The 24,398-nt window shown below is 37.6% G+C and overlaps 1 protein-coding gene across 1 annotated transcript in view; it reads right to left on the reverse strand.

Moving 5' to 3' along the window:
- LOC122815437 (programmed cell death 1 ligand 1-like) overlaps nt 1–24,398 on the reverse strand; it is a 183,939-nt gene that overhangs the window by 37,527 nt on the left and 122,014 nt on the right. The window contains exons 7-8 of the mRNA XM_044087925.1: nt 6,736–7,042; nt 3,753–3,826 (exon numbers count right to left, since the gene is read on the reverse strand). Of these exons, the coding sequence (XP_043943860.1) occupies nt 3,753–3,826; nt 6,736–7,042 (381 nt within the window). The remainder of the gene's footprint in view (nt 1–3,752; nt 3,827–6,735; nt 7,043–24,398) is intronic.

The following is a 24,398-nucleotide window of genomic DNA, read 5'->3' on the forward strand; positions in this document are numbered from 1 at the left end:
AATTTATCAGAAATGCACATTAGTCCAGTATTGCAAAGCCAGACAGTTAATGAAGTAAATGGCAAGAAGGTAAGTTAAGACAAGGTAAGTAAGGTAAGAAGACAAGCAGTCCCCAATGCCACCCAGCAGTTATAGCCATTTAGTTTTTCCATACATTCCATCTGACTGTAATAAAACATAATACTTCCCAACCTCTTAGTGCAATCAAGGAAAAAGCCAAAAAATACGAGACAAAGGCCTGTTAGAGAAAATACATCTCTCATGATTATTCTACACAAACTACACATTAACTTGCAATTTCTTCACAGATATGATTGATAAATGATTTAATATTTATGTTAAAAATTATATGTAGTATAGATGCATAGTTATGCAAACCACAAATACTTATTGTAGTTCTGAGTGTTTCACAACTGCATTATAATATCAAGCTGCAAGTGTATTAACAGATGACTGGAGGTAAAGAAAGTACTGAAGGGGTTAAGGGATATTATAAAGACTGGTTTCCTGAAAGCAAGAAAGAAGACACTATATGTAAGCTCTGACCTTCCCATGCTGGGATGGGTACTTACAAGGAATGTTGAGGAGTTAGAATGTTACTGGTTATGAAATATTCAAGGTCAAGACTGATTGTCAAGCCAGATGGCTTGTATTTTTCTAAAACATTATTGTCACCAAAACCATGATTGTTAAGTGCTCACATGCAGCACAAGTGAGAAGCATGAGGGTCTGCAGAGATCTTATTGGCCAACGTCAGTATTCTGCATGCATGATACTGATAAAAAATAAAATAAAACCTGTGTATTTTTACTGCTTGCTGAGAGTGATTTACTAACTGCTATGAAGATAGTCTCCCAGCACTATCATGTGGATTTAAATAATAAAAAGAAAATCTTTTGCACATCCTGAAAAGTTATTCTTGACTCAAGACTAAAGGTAATTAATGTTGTTGTTGCTGTTGTTGTTATTTATGTATATTTTAAAATGCACTTTAACAGGCCCAAGATCAGGAATAGATTTTAAATATCATTCTTTAAAGAAAGTTACAAGAGTGACAGTTTTTGCATTGCTTTTATTTTCTAAATGTCATGGCATTTGAACAGCCATTTGTTATTAAGTGACTACAGTCATTGGTGATTTGCCAGAAAATTATATATTTTATTTGTAGCAAACCAAATTATGAGGCACAATCAGGGTGCTGTTAAATCAGGGACAGTTTCAATTTGATGTCGTACAAACAGTACCTTAAGAGTAAATATTACAACTTGTTTTATACAAATGGCAAACAAGAAGGTAAATTTTCATCCACAGCTAGCTTCTACTTAATTTAGAAATTGAAGTCCTAAATGATTTGCCAGACCAAAAGTAAGCAGAAAAGTCAGGGACATTCTATGTTTTCACCCACATAACATCTAGCTTGCCTTATATAGCTAACTGCCAGCATAACAAAAAATCTAATTGACTTCACATAAATTGTTCGCTGTGGCGACCCCTAACCGGGAAAAGCCGAAAGACACACACACACTTCACATAAATTGCCAAACTTTCAGTTGAGCAACTGAAGAGGGTAATGTGCTTTCATCTGCAGCACAGCTATCTTTATCATATCCAGCTACTTCCCAGCAAAAAATAACTTGTTTCACATAAGTGCATACAACCCCTTAATGTCAGACTTTGAACAAGTGAAGATGTTAAGTTGCCTTCATCCTTAGCATAATATAGCAATCCCAACTCACCATCTTGTTGTCTGGCAGCATATATATATATATATATATATATATATATATATATATATATATATATATAAAATCATCTTACAGGAATGATACATGCTACTATTGTCTTTCAAACTGCAAATCCACAGCTGCAACTATCTGCACTGCATTGTTTAATACTCATGGGCTTTCTGTTCATTGCTGTCCCAATGATCTATTGGAAGGTAATAAACAGAAAGCTGTAGCACATACCTCTTAACCTGACAGCCCTCAAAATCATATCAGGATCATTAAAAATCATAGCAGAGTATCCAAATTTCCACCCCTCAATGAAAACTGGATGAAATACCCATTTGGAAGAGTAATACCAACATTTGAAATGCATTGGCAATACCACGATAAGCCACTACCTCCATACCTTTTCTTCTTTTCTACTGTGCCACCCTGGTTTCCAGTAGAATGATATTTAAATTTGCTGTCCATTAAAACTCTATATACAGCACTTGTCTGTTGCTATGGTGTGTATCTGTGGTCAGAACACATACACACTATTTCAGTCATACAGTATGTAGTCCCTAATATAGCTTGCAAACTGTTGTTGCAATTAGCTTACTACCTTAATAATTTCAAACAAGTTCTAAGATTACAGTATTCATTCATTTTATTGTCTTATTGCCCTGTTGAGCAGATAACTTTTTGAACTCTCTAATCAGAGAAAGCACCAGAAAATAATCTTCTTTTTCTTTTGGCTTTTCCCAGTTAGGGGTCGCCACAGTGGATCACCTGTCTGCTCATGACTGGCAGTGGAGTTTTACGGTGTCAAGTTGCCACCCCAGCACCCAACCTTCCACAGAAGGCACACACATGCACTCACACCTAGAGCCAATTTAGAGTGTCCAATCCACCTACAGCATGTCTTTGGAATGTGGGAGGAAACCCACATGACCACAGGGAGGACATGCAAACTCCACACAGAAGGCACCCCAGCAGAGGATTGAACCAGAGAACCACTTGCTGTGAAGCGGCAACAGTAACCGCTGCACCACCATGGCCGCCCCTCACCAGAAAATAATCTAAAAAGTATAATTTAACAGTTTACTATATCAGTCATGTTCAGATTATATAAACATGCTAATATTAATTTTTTGAATGTTGCCTTTAACATAACCCTGATAAACTTGTTAAAAAACAAAATTGCAGTCTGCCTTCAAGGCTTTCCAGTATCCACCAGAAACTAAACATTTTAAAAAAAGAAAATGCAGATCTAAAATTTCAATTTTGCTTCTACACCATAATCATTGTCCTGCTGTGTACTACAGAAACAGATCTTTTCTACAAAATTTTAAGCTAAATAGAGTATCCATGCTGCATCCGCACACGTGGTAGGCTGTATAGTCAGTCATTTAAAAGCTTTTTTTTAACTAAAAAAAGTAAGTCTTAGGATTAGCTAAAAATGAAATTATTTTCTTGTCCACCCATGGGTCCTCGAAAGAAGTGGGCCCTGGGCAACCACTTGAATCAGCCATATTATAATCCGCTACTGGTCATACTGTTTTTCATTCATACAGGATATTATTCATATGGTTTGAATTATTTTGCTTTTTTCCATTTATTTGATTTCATATATTATAAATTAATAAACTATATATGTATTTTACTTCTGTTCTTCTTTGGGCTCATTTCATTGCTGAAAAGGTTGAATTAGAGTAGACCAACCCAGTTAGTAAATGAAAATACATCCACATAAGCAGTTGTCTATGGCTCTGTCATGCAGCTTTTTTATATACTGTATATTTTAGGAAGAACATCACTGCTGTAATTCTACATTTTGTTTGACCTGGTTAGACAATTAACAGAAAATTGATCAGACCCATTGATATGAATATAAACATCTGTTCTGTGGAGCAATGTCTTGATGGCAGTATGAGCCCCTGTGTAATTTTGCAGATCAGAAATATAGGGAACAGCAGAATATGCTTTGACTCAGCACAAAGATAAGGGAAAAGATGCAAACATCAAATCAAATAATTTGATTACCTTTATTTTTTCTTAAATGTGAGACGAAATCTTCAATAGTTTTAGTCACCTCGGTGCTCAAATTTTTGTCACAGCTGAAAAATCAAAAAGGTAAATTAACAAGAATGTACATAAGTAAGATGAAATACTTGCAGTTACTCTGACAGCATCATTCTTGCTTGAAGGCAAGTATCACAGTATCGGATAGTGAATCATAAAAGAATGGCATTCAAGCTAACAGCATAGCAGAATCATTTCCACCAAATACCTAAAATGAGGAGTGGATACCAAAAAAGAATGAGCTTAATGCTTTCAGGCCAGATGGACAGATAATGAGCTTAATGCTTTCAGGCCAGATGGAGAGATACTTGAACCGCTCTGCTCAAAATGAGAACTTTGGCTCAAACTGGAAAGCTACAGCTGTGACATCACCATTCTGAAGGCATGGTCATTTGTCATTGTCGTATACCCACTCAGACCACCACATGAAAAAGACCCTAACAAATAAGCTACGACAACAGTGCCATCAACTAATCATTAGGGAAAAGATCAGGAAGTTATCAACTTTCAAAAAGTGACAGCTGTATGACAAGGCAAGAAAGTTTGAAGAGCTCATGAAAAAGTATTTCATGGAAAAAGTTGCTAATGATTTGAGTAGGCTACATGAAGAAGTGCCAGGAACAAAAACAGTCATAGAAACAAGAATACTTGAAGGAGATATATGGCAATTGTTAAGGTGTGGGGTATGATATAAGTATTTTTTTTTTAAGTAGGTTCTGCAGCTTACCCATTAGGTAGATGAATGGGCAGGCTAGTTGGACCAAGTAGCAATTATCTGCTATCAGCATCTATGCTTCCATTGCCATATAACAAACCAACCCATTGTGGAACAGGAAATCTACCAGCTAAACTAAAGGAACAGTTCCACCAGCTCAACTATAGGGAGGTTTTTATAAAGCTAACCAGCCAATCACAAAGGTACAACTTAGCCAGGTGATCTAAAAGAGCAGTCCTACCCTCTAGTTATTTGAGAGTGCTTGAATATGCATTCAGCCAGCCTGCCAAAACACTGTTACTTTAAAACTGAGCCAGAGTAATAGCCAGCCAGACAATATGGAGATGCTTATATACACTACTAAGCAGTGATAGTGCAGGTAAATGAAAAAAAAAACAACCCCGCTGGTACTCTGGTAGAGATACATGGGAATTCATATACCCCAAAAGAACCAAGCACAAAGAACTAATGCTACCAAATGATGTAAAGTACATGCCTCACCAGAGTGCCTGCAAGTTGATTCTGATATAAAAACAAAACACTGCTTTCGAAACACCAGTAGCACAAATAAGTAGTCCGTACTTAAGGATGATCAACTAGAGAGGTTACCCTGATAAATTTCTTATGGATATTATTAAGGAGGTAACTCTGGGAAGGGGTAGTAGGTAGGTAGGTACACCCCCCTACTCAACAGTGACTTAGGTGAAACACAACATATTGAAGTAAGTCAGGGTCTATCTAATGATGAAGGTTTTTGTAATGCTGTTTGAAATATAATAAGGAATTTTATGTTCTTAAAGATATTATTTTAAAATATTGGAAGTTATTTAGTCAACTACCTGAGGCTTTAGAAATGTTTTAAAAAATTCCTAGGTTCATATACAAGATGGGTGTTTGTTTAAAAGATCTGTATGAATAAGGTGCATGTAGTTCTCTGCTCAACAATCAAAATAAAAGCGGTACGTTTTAATGTGGCTGCTGTAAACAGTGTACTTATATCAGTAATGCAGAATTTATTTATTTGGAAAGCCATGGTAAAGAGTTGAGGTCCCAATCATATTCTAACTGCAATTCTGTTGGTTTAGTGTACATTTGCACTTGTATGTGTGGTGCCTTCTATATAGGTAAAACTGACAGGGCATTAAAAAGCATATATATGAACACGTTTACGATATAACACATAATGTAGACACTAATGCTTTAACTAAGCATGCAAAAAGTTGCAATAATGTTCACTTAAAGTTTTTTTTTTGTTTTAGAGCAAGTGCAAAAAAGTCCAAGAGGAGGAAACTGGGAGAACCTCTTGGAGTAGAGAGAGCTGTTTTGGCAATTAATTTTACAAGCTAACAGATATGCACGCTTAAATGAAGTAATTTCTATTATTGCAGTTTTAAGATTGACAGCAGCAAAATTATAGTATGTGCATTCTTATACATTATCTAAACATATTATTTAAGTGTTTTAGGATATTGGTTTTGCAAAAAATGTTTCATAAAAATGTTTATTTTTCAAGTTATTTACACACTTACATTTTCATATTGTATGCTTATATTTAATACACTGGTTTTATAGTGCTGTATCTTTAAATACGTTTTGAATGTTTTATTGAAAAGGATTTATTATAGGTGGATTTTAAATGACCACTTAACTTGAGTGTATATATTATACTAAAAGTGTTATGTCTTTATTTCTGATGAGGTTCAAGATGTTTGAAAAAAGTGCTAAACTGTTGTGTTTTACTTTGTATAATTTATTAAAACATTTGGGATTACAAAAAAGAAAAACTACAGACTACTTATTTCTGCTACTTCTGAAGCAGTGTTTTCTTTTTTAGTGGTACTTGGTTCTGCTTTTGTGCCATTTTTTGTTTTTATTGATTCTGATATACACAAACAATTATAGAGGAGGAATGGCAACATACAAACTACAGGAACTGTACCACCAGCATAAAAGCATGGAGATTCATAAATACTCACAATCCTATTCCGCTAAGATCATAGTAGGGCCACTACCAGGGGAGCTAAGGTAATAGCCTACCAACATAGCAATAAAGGGGCTTGCATTTCCCCAACTAGATAACCCAGAATTCAAACAAAGGAAAACATTTGTCTATATATGACCAGCTTATAAACAAACAAATAAATACATATATGATTTATCATTCATTAAAAGTGCCCCTTACGTAACAAAACTACTAATTCAGCCTCATCAGTGGTCTCCAGCAATTACCTGTAAACAAATATGAAGATGTCCTTCACTGGTTTCTTCTGATTTGTACTGTAATATTTTGACAGTGATTGTTTCATATTTCTTTCTCTAGGTTTCAGTTTTTTAATAGCAGAGATTGAAATACTCTCTTTCAGGACCAGTGTCTCATTGTGTGATTTAGAACTACTCACTGACCATACATTGATCAGCTTACTGCATTTCTCCTTTAAAGTGCCTGCATCACGATCAGGTAGACAAAAAATACAAATGCGAATATGCTGTGATTCTTTAAAACTTGGTTGCATCTTGATGTTGTGGATAGAAAAGCCTATTATTAAAGAAATACAAAAAAGGACAAAATAAGAATATAGCTTTCTGTTTAATTTTGTATCAGAATATATTTATATTGTAGTTATTGCAACTTTTCAACTGGCAAGTAAAAATAAAAAAAAATAAAAAAAACAGGTCTCATTTAGGTGTCATCTTGCCTTGCGTTAAACTCACGCCTACACAAATGATCAACTTTTAATTAAATTCTCTGCAGACAGTTTATAGATGCATTAGACCACTCAATGGTGTGTTTTAAAATATGTTTGTGCATATCTAAGTTGCATAATGAATGCTTGCCATATTTTTTATTCTTAGTGTAATACTGAAGTGTGCATTAAAACTTAATAAAATGGGTTAAAAAAACTGACCAGGAGACTGACTGCATTACCTATACATAAATTCATAGGTTCATAGGTTCATACTAGGCTATCTGCCCTGGGGCAATTACAAGCCTAGCCCGATTTTGTTTGGCTTACGCCACCCCTTGATTTGAGTATACTGTGCCCTTTTTAAGGTTTAGTTTACTGTGCCTCTGTCTAATAGTGACATGGAAGTAATCCCCGGGACAAACCTACGATCCCCCATCCACTCATCAAGATTCTTCTTGAAGAGATTCAGTGAGGTGCTCTGCCTAACATGAATTGGAATTCTATTCCAGAGCGAAGGGAGCCTCTGGGTAATGAATCTGTCCCTCCAGCAAGTTCTATTTATTTCTGTGCTGAGGTTCAAGTCCCTCGAGCATGTGGCTCTAAGGGATTTAGATTTACTGAGGTGGAGCATGTCCATTAATTCTGGATTGGACATAGCTTTATATGTCAGGCATAGATCGCCTCGAAGTAGGCGGTATGCAACTGAGTAGAGCTGGAGTTTTTTTAACCAAGCAGCATATGGCATCAGCTTGAGTCCCTTGATCCTCTTGGTGAGGTACTTTTGGGGTCTTTCTAATTGCTGCAGGTGTTGGGTAAGGTACATCCCAAAAGGGGCATTATATTCTATGATAGGCCTGATGAGGGATGAATAAAGGGGCACAATTACCTCTCTTGATCTAGATGTGAACCCTTTCATGATGAGGTGGGCTATGTAGAAGGTCTTTCTAACCACTTTGGCAATGTGGTTGTCAAAGGAGAGATTGCTATCAACTTGGGTCCCCAGATCCCTAATTACTTTCTCTGTACTTAATGGGTTACCGCCTATGTGGTAATTTGTGGGCACATTGTTTTTGCCAAAGGGTATGACTATACACTTTTTGGCATTTAGCTTTAGACCATGGCTCTGGCACCAGTTATCCGTCTCTGTGAGACCTTTTTGAAGGATGTTTGTGTCAGCTGGAGAGTCGATTATGGCGCCCAGTTTGCAGTCATCTGCGAACTTGGTGAGCCATAGTCCTCCCACATTGGCCTGTACCTCGGAAAAGTATATACCGCACAAGAGCGGTCCCAGGACAGAACCTTGTGGGATGCCACTTGTGACCGGTTTCGATTCTGACATGGCTCCAGCAACTCTCACTCTGTGGGTTCTGTCTTTGAGCCAGTTTGCGACCCATCTTGTGACATAGGGGTTTATATTTAAGCTGGATAGCTTATCTATGATGCCCGAGTGGGGTATTGTGTCAAATGCCTTTGCTAGGTCCAGATAGGCTATGTGGACTACCTTCCCTTCATCTATGGCTTTGGTGACTGTTTCAAAGAAGTTGACCAGGTTCAAAAGGCAGGATCTGCCCTTGATGAAGCCGAATTGGGTAGGATCTAGTGTCTGTAGGTCCCCAGTGTCTTTGGTTATGAGCTCCATGATGATCCTCTCCATAGCCTTGCAGACTAGGCTAGTCAGGCTTATGAGGCGATAGTTTCCAGGGTCCATAGAGGCTCCACCTTTGTGGACTGGGACCACTGTTGCATTTGATACAAAGATAATTAAATGTTATCAAACACAGTCTCTGTACAAATGAAGTTGCTTATCTTTTGAAAGCCTCCATTTTATTTACTTATCCATTTATTTATTTATTTGAATTGCTAAAGTAGACCCTTTGAACAGTTTTTTCTTCTCATTTATACATCAAAAATAACTAAAGCAATAAATAACTGCTCAAAGAAGAAAGTAGTTCTGCATTGTTTTTTTTTTTATTGACTCCTCCTCCAAATTGTAGCAGAGTACATATCCCATATAAGGTAGGCAACTGTCTTATCATTTTTTATATTACTGTTGTAAAAGAAAACATGGTCTTAACAACATTTCATTCATCTGCCAAATATACTTCAACTGTGGTTCTGGGTAAAATAATCATTAAAAAAATCCACCTTTACTCAATGAAGTTTACCACTTACAACATTCAAAAGCAGAATCACATTGCAGCAGTGTTTGGTGCTGCTAAACCATCAGGACTCTCCGTCCTTAGGCATTGCAAAGTACTGTGGGTAGGTATTAGGTAACTTACACCATCTCCACTGCTTGCAAATAAATAATCTAAATATAAACTCTGATGGCCAACCCTAGAAACAATCTAAATGTAAAATCCGATGGCCACCAGATGCATAATCTCTTGAATCACATCAATGGTAGTATAAAAGAGACACAAACACATGAATCAATAAAGAAGTCAATAACTACAGGCTGACCTGAACAGCATGCAGGAAATATAAATTTTTGCAGTATGTATGGATCTACACCTTTTATACCAAAGAATAGGCCTCATACTAAGCAACCCAAGAAATGGCGTCTTTATGTAACACCTTGGATTCATTCTCTCTGGGTTTCAATGCATTCCAGTGCCTAACTGCCCAAAGTTACAGTACTTTGAATAATTCCTACATTCAAACACACACACACACACACACACACACACACACACACACACACACACACACAGACACACACACACAGACACACACAGACACACACAGAGACACACACAGACACACACACACACAGACACACACACACACACACACACACACACACACACACACACACACACACACACACACACACACACACACACACACACACACAGACACACACACACACACACACACACACACACACACACACACACACACACACACACAGACACACACACACACAGACACACACACACACACACAGACACACAGACACACACAGACACACACACACACACTTCTATGAAAGGAAGGTAATATTCTGCAGCATTACAGCCTTCTGTTCTAGCCCAGTGTAACAAACTATCACCACCACCACCACCAGATTACTGATCCGGAGAGTTCTCAATTTGTGTTCCACTCTTTCTAAGAAGCCAAATAATTATAAATGCAAATGGTACTTTGTAATGGTATGACAGATGTCAGCAGTGTATCACTATTTAGCAGTAAATACCATCTTATCAATTAATACATAAGTAAATAGTCAGCCACATGCCTTTTCAAAGTCAATAAATAAAACTACTTTTCATATGAAAGATTACTTAAAAAGTGTTAACAGTTAAATTCACAGAGAAGTACAAACGTGCCTAGAGAAAAGAGAATGCAATCAATTAGAAGAAACAGACCACAAGAAAGAAAAGCATTTTTCTACAGATAAACCTTTTCCTAGCTAGCTGCCTATACAACAAATTACTGAGGGCTAAGCTGGACTGGTTGAAATCTAAGAAGACATCACAAACAGAGTCATGAGAATAGAAAATAAACCCACAGGTCAGTGCAACACAGGTTCCACGGTAGCTCTTTCCATTGACTGTCATGTTCATTCAGGTAATTGGCTTATGTTTTTCTCATGCAGAAACCACAGGTGCAGTTAAGCAAAGTTTCACATTTACTTGCTAAGGAGTTTGTTTTCCTGTTAGAGACAAGTTACATCCTTGCAGAATTTTTTAATTTTGCTACCGCAGCTTTTTGCTTCCTGGCCTAAGAATAGTCATAGATATTATAATCACAGGGTTTTTGTTTCATGTCTGTTATGCATTTTCACATCTTATGAATAACTGCAGTATTCCCAGAAAAATGCAGGTATAACCTTCAGTTCTGAACTTCACATACTTTTCTATTTATTGCCCTAAATATAGTCATACATTCTCACACGTTTTCATGCCACTGAAAAACACACATCACGGAATAAACCTCATATTTCTGATTTACCTGCTGCAGGTTTTACAAAGCTTAAGTGCAGCTCACATACCTGTTACAGTCTGTCTGAGAAAACAGTGACAGATATATTCTGAAACATAACATCTTTTACTTCCACCTAGACCATCAACAACTTTTCTAAGCATACCTTCAAAAATGACAATTGAGAGATGAGTATCACACCCATATGATGAGCTACCTTATAGTCTTTCTTAATAGACCATCTGCACTGACGTTAGCAGTACCATATCTATGATAGATACTCATGTTATAGGACTGCAATGCTAAACTCCATCTGAGAAGCTTTCCATTTTGTTCAATAGCCCTGGCTAACCACTTTAAAGGACTGTGGCCTGTAACCAAGGTGAATTTTCTGCCCTGCACGTAAAGCTGAATTTTTTATATAGCCCAAACTATGTCCAGATGGCAGAGAGTACCCCAGCAGTGCAAGGTTTCAGTACCTTCCACACTTTTAGATCAGTAGCTGGCCAGATAAAGGCTACAGTCGGAGGTGTCTCAATATACATTGCTAACAAGCATACCTCTAGGGTGGTAAAACAGGCTGACATGCTGGAGTTCCTCCATGTGCAGATCACCATAGACAAAATCCTGTACCATATGAATCCTCATTCTCTGGAACAGGTATCTCATCCATTTGAAGGAGACTTCCTCCCTATCCCTATTTAAGAGCAACTTGGAACAATGGATGGGTAATCAGAAATTCACTCCTGGTCTGGTGCTTTTGTTTCTGATGGACAGTGTTGTTCAGTAAATCACCCCCTATATAAATCAAATTTGTGGGTCACATTTGGGTTGCACAGCTAGGCTTATAAGGGACATTAGTGGTCATTAGCCTAGTATATACCTATGAACCTATGAATCTATGACTCTGATTCAATGTGACCAGTCAATTTATTATTATCTACACAAAGCATGGTGTTGCTATCTTTCTTTGGTGCCAGCATCACCTTGAAAACCAGAGCCTGATGGACCCCTGCATTTACCTGAGATGCCAGACCAAGTTTCACCGAGAAGGACAAGAGTCCCCTGATTCCTTCTGTGACCCACTGCAGATACTGACACCCAATGTACATCTACCATGGTAGGGCTTTATCGTGTTAACATAACAGGGTTTGTGCTTCTGCCTCCTGCCTAGTAAGTCTGTCATGAAGTTACATTACTTAACCTTCCTGACAATAGTGAAAGGAGCCCCTCCCCCCCATCCTACCTGCAGTTTTTTGTGCCAAACAGGAATAAGCACCATCACTTTCACCCTACAGGATACTCTTTAGCCCTGATGGTTTAGTCATACAAGACCTTTTGTTATTGTTGTTTTGTGTTTCTGCTATGTGCTGTTGTGCCATCCCCGTGAACTTTCTAAGTCTGGCCATTAAGTTTAGGATATATTCAACAAAAGATTTCTTGTAGGAATAACAGTCTCCCTCCAACTCCTCACAAATTAAATCCAGGGGGCCTCTCATCCAGTGACCATACAGCAACACAAAGTAAGCAAATCAAATGGATTCCTGTGTAACCTTTCTTTATGTGAAGAGGTAATAGGCAGGTGCTTGTTCCACTCTTGTTTGAATGGGTTTATGAAAGCTCTCAATGTGGTCTTTAGTGTAGAGTTAAACCTTTGTGCTTCAGTAGAGGACATTTTCACTAATTTAAGATTTATAGTAGAATAGCCCATCCTCAGCAGGATACAATTCTTCATGGTGGAGTTTGGGGTTGTAAGAGGCCCAGAAATGTCCACAAATTGTTCCTCAATAATAGGCAAATATATCACATGTCTTGAAGTATACCCTCACATGTTCTGCCAACAGAAAGTATGCATGTGCCTTCTTTTTGTATGCTTTATGCGTATAGCCTAAAAAGAGAATATTGTGCATCATAGTCAGAAGTGCCTGTTGATAGGAATTTGGTGCTAACAGCTACTGTAGCACTTATCCTTCTAGCACATCTTCAGGAGTCCATTCTCTGTATAATATTCCCTTGTACCATTATATGGACTTTCCTACCCATAAGGATCAGGATTCTCCTTGGCTGTCTCCCTAACATCCTATAAAGTAGGCAAAAAAAACCCCAGCTTCTCCCAACAAAGCAGTGCTACTAAAAACCGTATCCCATTTCCTACTAATAATGTTCCTTAGCTCCAGATTGAAAGTGTCATAAGTTAAAATCATACCTAAATTGAAGTTACCATTGCTTTGATTATTTTTACCATCCATACTGCAAAATCCCCCATTCAAAATGGGCTTAAAATGCCCATGCCTTTCACTAAGAACTCGACTGATAACTTCATCCACCAACCACTCAGGTTACTAAGCTACCAACCCTAGAGCATTTTTCAGTTCCAAATTTCCAAATTGTCGATGACCACAGGCTAGAATGGCTTTGGTATATGCTTCTTCCTGTGACTTAGGGCATCTACAAAGTGTCCCTGTTCATAAGGACCATAGGTGTCAAGAAAGGGGTGAATTTGCACTTTTCCATCCATTGGTCAAAACTGCATTTGAATAGGCTTAGGCAACAATTCTATTTCACATGAATGTGGAGTCTGTTCCAGACAACTGGTAATCTCTGAGACACATTCCTATACCTCCAAAATGCTTTGTTTATGTCATAGACAAGGTTTGGATCCTTAGACTGGATAATTCTAGTGCTGTTTGTTTTGTGGATGGGTAGCAGATCTGTCAGGGCTGGATCTGAGCATGCCTTGTATGTTAGGCATAGATCACACTTCAGTCGCCTGTAGGAGACCAAGTGCAGGGACAGGGGCAGTCCTCACTGGACATATTATTTACACCCTGTGTTCTTTTAGTGAGGAACCTCTGTGGGCCCTCTAATTATTGCAAATGCTTGGTCAGGTACATGCTGCAGGATGCATTGTACTCAATTACTGGTCTAATGAGGGTTGAGTATAGTGGAACTATAATCTCCTTAAATCAGGATGCCATGCCCTTACTTATAAGTAGCATCACATAGAAGTATGTTCTCACTACTTTGGACCCATGGTGATCAAAGTTCAGGTTACTGTGAACCTAAGTTCCCATGAGTCTGAGTCTATTCTTAGGGGAGTGTTATCAGTGTTATTATTGGTGTAATTATGCATTTTTTTTGCATTGCGTTTTAGGCCATGGTACTGACACCAGTTATTTTGCCTATCTCAGTCCTTCCTGGAGGATATCTAAATCTTTGGGGCAATTCAGTGATTGCACCTAGCTTGCATTTGTCAACAAATTTGGTTAGTCAAAAGCCCTCTACATTTGCCTTGACTTCAGAGAAGTATATTCCAAACAGGAGAGGTACCAGTACCAAGCCCTGTGGGACACCACTAGTAGCAGGCCTCTTGTTGGAGGTGGATTCCCAAGCCCTAACTTCACATGTCCTTTCTGTGAGCCATTTGGCTATCCATTGGGTTACATAGGGATTTATTCTTCCACCAGGATATAGGGAACAGACTCCTGTGCTAGTTTGGTGCATTGGTTGTAACCAGTCCATCACTGTTGTACTGCTACCCCTGTTTTCTGCCTCCAATGACATTTGCTCCCCGCCTTGTCTTAGTGGACATTGGTACTAAACATGCTCCCGTTGGATCTATTGAAAACATTTGACCCCAATACCTGGATATATGCTAGAACTGATGACTTCCGCTTTACCTGTGGAACTTACTTTGATGGCTTAGTGTATCCCCCATGAGTCCTCCCATACTCATGTTAATGATCTGCATTAGCTTCTTATGTAGTTGTGACCTGTTAACTGAACACTAGTTTTTCATACTATTTCTTTACCAGTATTCCACCCACAGCCGGCCAACCAGATTTTCATGCCCTCAGACACAATACTGACTGTTTGCTGCCTCACTGAAGGGTCTGCAAGCCTTTCAAATGTAGAGACTTGATAGCCACTCACTTACCTATGAAAGTGCATGCTTATTTCTGCAACAGAATTGTTTTCAGTGGCATTCACCTTTCCTCTGTACTCTCTGAATTGCTTTCTATATATTTCAGTAGTTAGTTTTAAACATTTACATAAAACAATTTATTTTGAGACAGCATGAGCAGAGGGGTTAAGGACCTTGCTCACTGCCCCTGGTAAATTTGATGGTTACAATTCCTTTCAAATGTTCAAATAAAGCTATCGAAGTCACCCCCATTTATACTAGAAAAATAATGTGTTACTGACCTTAGCATATAGTGTTTAAGTTTCCCCCTCCTCATTACAACCACGTCTTTGGTGAAAGACCAGCATAACTCTTCCATTCTGACACTCCTTTTCTCTCTCTCATGAACTTGTTCTTGCTCTACTCATATATTCTTTCTTCTACCTCAGGCTCATCTGTAGCTCAAGTCTGTTTAATTCCAGCTGAATTTCTACGTTATCTTGGGATGTTTTGGACTGTCCCTTTCCTGCATGCTGTACAACTATACCTGCCAGGTTGTCTCCAGATCTAGCGGGCTGCATTCCAGCTGAACACAAAGCTGTTATAATTTCCTCAATGGACATATTGGTGTACAAAACTCACTCAATTTTACAAACCCTCATCAGCTTTGACCATGATATTTTGATATATTTTTCATAGCTTATTCTATCTGTTTTCCAAATCATCATAAAATAATAAAATAACTGCTGTGCAATTTATAGCTTTGTATACTTAACTTTGGACTGCACAGGTATACATACTGTTGGTGACAAAACTGCTCTGCAGGCTAAATAAGCTAATTTACAAAATTTCACCACTGCTTCGACTACTGTCCTTGAATCTTCTCCGCTTCTCAGAAATAATATATCTAAATCTAAAATTTATTGGTCATCAGGGTTATTATGCTCTTTCAAATAACGGATTAAAATACAGAAAAGCACACACATTGTGCATCATTAAATGCAGCTTGGCCTACAGTTATGAAGAAAGATGCACTGTAGACATGGGTTTAGCAAACATCATCTGCACCCATGAATAGGCTTCATGCTGGACATCTCACCATGCAAGTCTTTGGCCTAATTCCCCATACTCATTTCTTACAACTCTCTGTGCATCAGTGCCTTTCAGTGCTCACTTTTTCCTCAGTAACTGCAAATGACAGTGTTCTTTCCTGACTTAAGAAGGTAAACTGCCACCACCACAGATTACCTGCCTGGAGAACTTCCAGTTAGTGTACCACTCTTCATAATAAGCCAAATATAAACACAAATAGTAATATGTAGGAAGCAGTCTCACCAGTTAGAGGTGGATGTCAGCAGCTTGTTACCATTTAACCATAAATACCCTCTTATCAATTAAGCAATAACTGATGATGTGGTGTGGTATATTGAAGAGTTACCCAAAGTTGCTGTGGTTTAATCATGAGGGCAAAGCCCGAGTGATTAAACAAAGGCAACCATGGGTAAATCTTCACTATACTACAACCACGAAGTTGGTTATTGCTATTATACAAAGACATTATTTAAGAAAAAAAAAATCCTTACTTTTCTTAAATAATGTATTTGTATAATGGCGGATTGCTGTTCTTCCGCCAGTTGTGGTATACTGCTTCTTCATTTTGATGTACTGCGCATGCATATGGGACTTGTGTTCCCATGCATACCCAGTACATCAATGCTTTGAAACGGAAGCAACAGAGAAAAGAAAGTCTCCATTGCTCTGTTTTCTCTCCTTTTTTTTAATTGTAAAAAAAAAGGTTTTGGGGCAGTTTATATCAACAGAAAAAAGTCCGGGTGACTAGACCTTTTTCCGTTGGTATATTGTGGGATTTACAATGGGCATGCTGGTTGGGCTGGCCATTCAGCATGCACGTTTTAGAATATTAATTGGGAGTCATTGTATAATAAATAATATACAATTACCCACAAGGTTTTTAAAAATGAATGAATAATTGAAACAAATACCTCTGCCAACAGTTGGTATACAAATAAATATAAAACTAAACAGAGTAAACTGGAAACAATCACTCGTAACTTTAAAAAAAATTACTGAGCCTTAAGCTACACAAGTGGAATTTCCAAATGACATCACAAACAGAGACATAAGTGCAGAAAAAAAACTTGTAGGTTTCTACACCACAAGCTCTAGGGTAGCTCTCTCAATTAAATGCCATATTCATTAAGCTATTTAGTTTATGCCTTTCCCATACAGAAACAAACCCTAGGATTCTGAAAGAACCCAAACACTGGTGGTATTGGCTGCTGTAAAAAGCGTCTGTTTACATGATGCTGCAGTTTGTGAATCAGAGACAAATTTTCTACAATGAGGAAATATATCATTACTAAGTAATTTGCATGTCTCCGAATCACCCTTACCTAAGTGCAAATCAGCACTTTGCTGCAGTAGTTAACACTGTCAGTCCATGCATTGTATTGGCCCAGACACCCTCCCTCATTCACACTCTGACAAATATACACACATTCAAACATATGCTTGCTCATGCACATGCACACACACACACACACACACACACACACACACACACACACACACACACACACACCACATACCTTTTACATGTCTCTGAGTTGAAAGAATGTCCCCAGTGTCTCTTCTTATGTTTTTGCCCCTGTCCTCATAAATTACAGATTCACACAGTTAGTCAATAATGCCAGAGATGTGAGTTTTATTCGTTTTAGTGTTTATTACATGCATTGAGCTTTGTGATGCTAGAGCTATTGCTCTTTTAGCTTTTTTTATGTGAGTGCAGTGCACTTTAAAAATACTCCCTGGTATCACTTATTGTTCTTCCTGGCTTTGTCATGAAGATTCCCCCTACATGGTCACATACCTTTCCCTCTCAACTGTCCGTCCCTGATATAACAGGATGCTGCTAATGGAGTCTCTTTTGATTGCACTATCCCTAATAATTCTTGTAACTCACATACTGTTGCATTGAATAAGTCCATAGATTCGTTTCCTACTTCTTATTATGTAAAGAAAACAAACATGTGACTCTAATTAATTAGTTGGCATAGAAGGTTAATTCTGATGTTTCTGTGTCAAGGGTGTGCTGTTTGAGACATTCCATCCTTTTACTTTACAATAGTTTTAAAAGATATAGGCAGTGTTTCACAATATCCCTGATGTCTGTTGTCAGCATGGAGGACTTCTATTCTATTCAACACCACCTGTCCAGTAAACTACCTGATACATACCTCAGCAATGATGTGTGAATACAAGCTTTTGGGCATATTCATTAATATGAGCACCTGTGAGAGGCTGTGTTACTTTATGTAAGCACAGGGCTAATGAGCATATCCTTCTTACCTGGAATGCCTCATTTACCTCTAGCATGGTTGCAGAGACAGCCTACTGTGGTGCTGCACATCTTAATAGTAACCTTTCTGAATCAGGTCCCACAGATGTAGTTATGCATAGTTTAATATTTACCTGCTAATGCGTTTGTTTTCTTCTTTTTGGGTGGGTATCTCCTTACAGTATTTTATAACTACACATTTACAGGTTTTAGTTTCCTAGCCCAGGAACAGTCACAGCTGTTTTAATCACTGGACAGAAGATTGTTGTATTTTCCAGCATAACGCAGTTGCAAGTATCATATACTTTTTATACTTGCAAAGAAAACAGTCACAACTTCACAAATCTTTTCATGTCACTGAAAACACGCATTGTAGATACAGTCAGCTAGTTTTAATTTACTTGCTGATATTTCTGTAAGCCCACACATCTGGTACAGTCCAACTCAGAAAAAAATGTCAAATTTATTCTCAAACATTGCAAATGTCAAGAGATTTAGGTCCATAAAATAAGGAAAATATTCACATTTATTTTTATTTAATTCCAAAATAAAGGCAATACATTCTCATTAACTTTCAGCAATAAAGGTATAGTTTCTTCCCCTATCATGAAGACACCACACTTTTCTCTTCTAAAGCTGTCAGATAGCTAAAGTGGTACAATTATTTATTTTTACTGTTTTCGTCTGAGATTTCAGTATATGACCATAATGGGGCCCTTTTTTAACCTTTGAAGCCCACATCTTTAACATGCCAACTATAGATTCCATCTCTTGAACTATGACACTACCATGGTCAATTAACTGCTTAATCTGATTTTAAATTGGGAGTCCAATAACAGGGGTGTAGCTAGGATTTTCAAATTTGTACTCACAGCTCTCAAACTGCTACCCCCCTCCCCAGCCAAGCTACGGCCATTTTCATAATTCACGGTTCGCTCTTTTAGTTTCGATGAAGAGGCATTCGCTGTAATGCCTCTTCAGTAATATAATATAAATTCACTCAAACTTGGTTCCTTGAATTGAAAATTAACCTGAAATGTCAGTTCTTTGAAAAATGCAGCATGGTAGTTGGGGTAGAGAATTTATGCTTTTGTTTTCTGTAACTAAGGTACAGGTTTTGAGCCCGAGTAAATTACTAACCACCTGCTACCCCTAACTAAGATGTTTCATTCACACACACACACCCCTACAGTACCTACCTCTTAGTGCAAGAAATATGGACAAAGCCTAAAATAAACAGGGACAGATATTAAATAATGCTCGTGAACTTAGAAAGTTGCTAGAACAGGATTTGTGCTAGTATGAGAAAGTTGCTAGAATAACAGGATTTGTGCTAGTATGAATTTTTCTAAAGGACATGAAGTCTGAAACTCAAATGTCTGTCATTATTTAGCAACTTCAGCCTTCAATGATTTTCTAGAAAATCACAAAATTTATGAGGAACAGACAAAAAATATGGGGCAAAAATCTGGATATTCTGCAAAATTTGGACAGTTGAGAGGTATGCTACCTACCTACCTCACACACACACACACACACACACACACACACACACACACACACACACACACACACATACCTCTCAACCTCTTAGAGCAACAAACCCATAAATAAAACTGAGGCAAAGGCCCAAAAATAAGGACATTTTTTTAAATATGGCTCTTATAAACTTAGAAAGATAATAGAATAGTAAGTCTTGCATTAGTACAAATTTTCTGAAGGGTATGAAATCTGAAACTCAAATGTCTGCCATTATTTTCTAACTTCAGTCTTTAACGATTTGCCACTAATTTGCCAGAAAACCGCAATTTTATGAAAAACAGACCAAAAATGTGATGCAAAAATATAAAATTGCCAGACAATACAGCTGGGAACCTGTCAAAGAAGGGACACCATTTTAATATGAGCACTGTTAACTTGAGCAGCTGACAAAATTAGAGAATCTACATGCATTTCTGAAATAAAAGTAATATTAGGGGGAGAGCAACATTCTGAGCCAAAATTGGGGACAGTTGAGAGGTTTGGATATTCCTAATTCTATAAAGCGATTTATTTGCACATACCTCTCAACCTCTTAATGCAGGAAATCTGGACAAGGCCAAATATATTGGGGGAACATACAAATAGTACTAAAAATTGACCTTGTATAAACTTAAGACAGTTAATAGAATATCAGGTCTTGCTTTAGCATGCATTTTTCTGAAGATTATGACGTCTGAAACTTAACGTCGGTTATTTAGTGACTTCATTCCTAAACGATTTGCCAGAAAAGTTTTATTTTGCATTTTACAGCACGAACACCAATAAATATCTGTTAAACAAAGCAATGCAGTATCACAATGAAACTAGACTTAGCATTAAAACTTCTCTGTCCTTGAAACTCACATTCATTGAGACAGCATTGAAACCCACATTCAAAGAAAATACATTTTGCCAGTGGCAGATAAAGATTAACTTTGGGCTGTTTTCAAATCATAGGCCCCTTGCAGATGAAACATACACATGCTCTTTGATACACCTTCCATCATAAAAGTCTACTCAAACATCTACAGTCCACCAGTATCAGTAAATATGCACAATCTCTGAACTAGTAAAAGCCATCTACATAATTCCACATTAGAGAAATCTGTAACTAATGAAGAGGCTGCTGCTAGCAACAACTTTATATTTCATGGTTTCATCTACAAATAATGTGCCTGTTGCCCTTGAGGAATAAATTGCCTATGTTGCATTAAAAACAATGATACGCTAGTAATATTGCAATAGGGAATGGATGGCAAACTGATAACAGGTTCATAGTTGCTACTAGATATCTTTGCCAAAACAGGCTACAGCATCCACCCCCCTTTACAACACAGTACAGTATCAGCAATGCATCTACCTACTGTGGGAGAAGAACCCACAGCCTTCTGCATCAAAAGCAAGTACACTACCTGTTGTGCTATTAACAGTACAAGCAAAAGCATAAGCAGCACTAAACTTAAGTTCCCCTGCAGCTCTCAGCTCCTTGTAAAATGTCGACGCTCAGCTGTATCTCTGAACTTTGCAGCACAAGAAATCTGGAAAAAGCCAACATTTATTGGGGGGGGGGACAAAAGCCCAAAAAACAGGGACACATTTTAAACATTGCTTGTATAATTTTGGAAAGTTGCTAGAATAAAATGCTGCATTATCACCATGCATGTCTTGAACCCAGAACCATATGCACTATAGTCAGTGCAACATACCACTATGCTAAATCAGCAGTTTGAAAAATCAGAAGACAAACTTAATAGCTATCATTTAGATAGCTCTCAACCTCTTAGCACAAACAACCTGGACAAACAAAGCCAATAATGAGGGAATACAAGTTCAGTTCTCACTTCACACCTTAGCACAAACAGCCTGGACAAACAACAAAAACAATAATGGGAGAAATACAACTTCAGTTCTCACTTGTCACCATAGCTCACAACCATTATAAAAGCAAATCTGAACAAAGTTCAGAAATGGTGGTGGTTAGGGACTTTAGGCTCTTCTTACCCTGAAGCAAAGGTACAGGGTTTGACCCTGAACACCTATAACCAGCAGGTGTATTATGTGGGGGCATTTACACACACACACACACACACACACACACACACACACACACACACACACACACACACACACACACACACACACACACACACACACACACACATACTTTGAATAGAATAAATGCAAGCCACTTTGAAAAGAATAAATGCAAGCCACTTTGAAAAGAATAAATGCAAGCCACTTTGAAAAGAATAAATGCAAGCCACTTTGAATAGAATAAATGCAAGCCACTTTGAATAGAATAAATGCAAAAGCCACTTTGAATAGAATAAATGCAAGCCACTTTGAATAGAATAAATGCAAGCCACTTTGAATAGAATAATTGCGCGATCGTTCACACACTAAAGCCTTCACATAATACACTACACTAATAAACACACACAAGTTCAAAGCCACTTTGAATAAAATAATTGCGCGATCGTTCACACACTAAAGCCTTCACATAATAAACACACACAAGTTCAAAGCCACTTTAAATAAAATAATTGCGCAATCGTTCATACACTAAAGCCTTCACATAATACACTACACTAATAAACACACACACTTTGAATAGAATAAATGCAAGCCACTATTGAATAGAATAAATGCAAGCCACTTTGAATAGAATAAATGCAAGCCACTTTGAATAGAATAATTGAGTGATCGTTCACACACTAAAGTCTTCACATAATACACTACACTAATAAACACACACAAGTTCAAAGCCACTTTGAATAAAATAATTGCGCGATCGTTCACACACTAAAGCCTTCACATAATAAACACACACAAGTTCAAAGCCACTTTAAATAAAATAATTGCGCGATCATTCACACACTAAAGCCTTCACATAATAAACACACACAAGTTCAAAGCCACTTTGAATAAAATAACTGCGCGATCATTCACACACTAAAGCCTTCACATAATACACTTGAATAAAACCTTACTACACTTGAATCGTTCACACATTCAAAATTGCGATTATTCAAAACCACCAACACATACACTGTGCACTTACTTCAAATTCAATTGATTGCCTTCCAACTCAGATAATCCATTTGTTTCCTGCTCTTTGCCTTCCAACTCCATTTTCTTGCTTTGGTCTTGCCTTCAAACTCCATTTGCTTGCTTTGGTTCCCGCTCACAGCCAGCCAGCCGGACATGATGTGAGCTCATTTCCAACTGGCTGGTATCCTCCTTAAAGAGCCAGCACCTCCTTAAAAAGGAAGGAAGAAATATGTACGTACGTTTGTTTTTTTTTCAAAACTGCTACCCCCCCTTCTAAAATAGTTGTACTGAAATCAGTACAGTGCGTATGCCTCCTGACGTCCCTGAGTCCAAAGACATGCCATACATGTGTACTAATGAGACGGCTATGCATCCTGTAGTATGTATCCTAGCTGGTCACTACTCTATCACCACTACAGTGTTCCTCTAACTCCTTATTTTGGCTTCTTAAATGGGTATTGTTGGTCATTTCGGGCATCTATCTCTTACTAACAAATTTAATCTCCATTTTTGCTCTGAATGTTGAAACTGTAATTCAGTTTATGAAAGAAGCATTGTATATTTCCTGACATTGCAGTTTTACTTGCCTGAACAATATTTCTGCTTGGCCAAAACCCAAAAATAACACCAAGGCATACTTCCAATACTGATTAAAACAGAGCAACCAAAAGACTTCAGACACCGATTTATATAGCACAGACTCACATTGTAGCTAATTAAAACCAGCCTACTGATTTAAAACACCATTTATTTGTTTTTCAATTCTGTAGGCATCAAAATATTACTTTTCAATTTGTATTGCCATGCCACATTCCAATAGGACCTAGATGACAATATAGTTTTTTCAGGATGTAAGAACCTCCTGTTGATTTAATTAGCAAGGAAATAACATAGTCTGTGTAATGACCTGGGAAGTAAGACAACAAAGTGAGTTCAGATCTTAATGTTAATATAACAGAAAGTTGCACCTCCAAGAAGTATTTCAGGTGCTATCCTTACCCGCAAAGTAAAATGCAAACAACATACTTTTTGCATTACATCCTAATTTGGCATTAGAGTGGCAAAAAGTTTATCCTCATCTCCACAAAGTTCTTATTGATATTTGCTGTAAAACACATGATTACATCAGTGCCTTTTTTGCGTGTTTACTGATCTCTTTACTTGCAGAGTTCTTTTTTATCATCTATTATACTTAGTGTATTTTCCTTGACTGTCTGAATAATAATTATTTGTATTCAGATGTCCTGTTGTACTTGATTCGCATGCATTTTTTAAAATTATAAACATGTTGGAATCAGGAGTCAATAGGACAGAGAGCTGCTGACAACCTTTGTTTTGGCTCTGAAACTACACCTAAACTAGAAATGCATGATTCCTTAGAATGGCAATTTGAGCTAGGGAGGCTGGAAGTAAAAAATAACAACTAGACTAGACAATATTTAAT

The sequence above is a fragment of the Protopterus annectens genome, chromosome 11.part0 (genome assembly GCF_019279795.1).
Source record: "Protopterus annectens isolate FY-2018-M chromosome 11.part0, PAN1.0, whole genome shotgun sequence".
Classification (NCBI taxonomy): Eukaryota; Metazoa; Chordata; order Ceratodontiformes; family Protopteridae; genus Protopterus; species Protopterus annectens.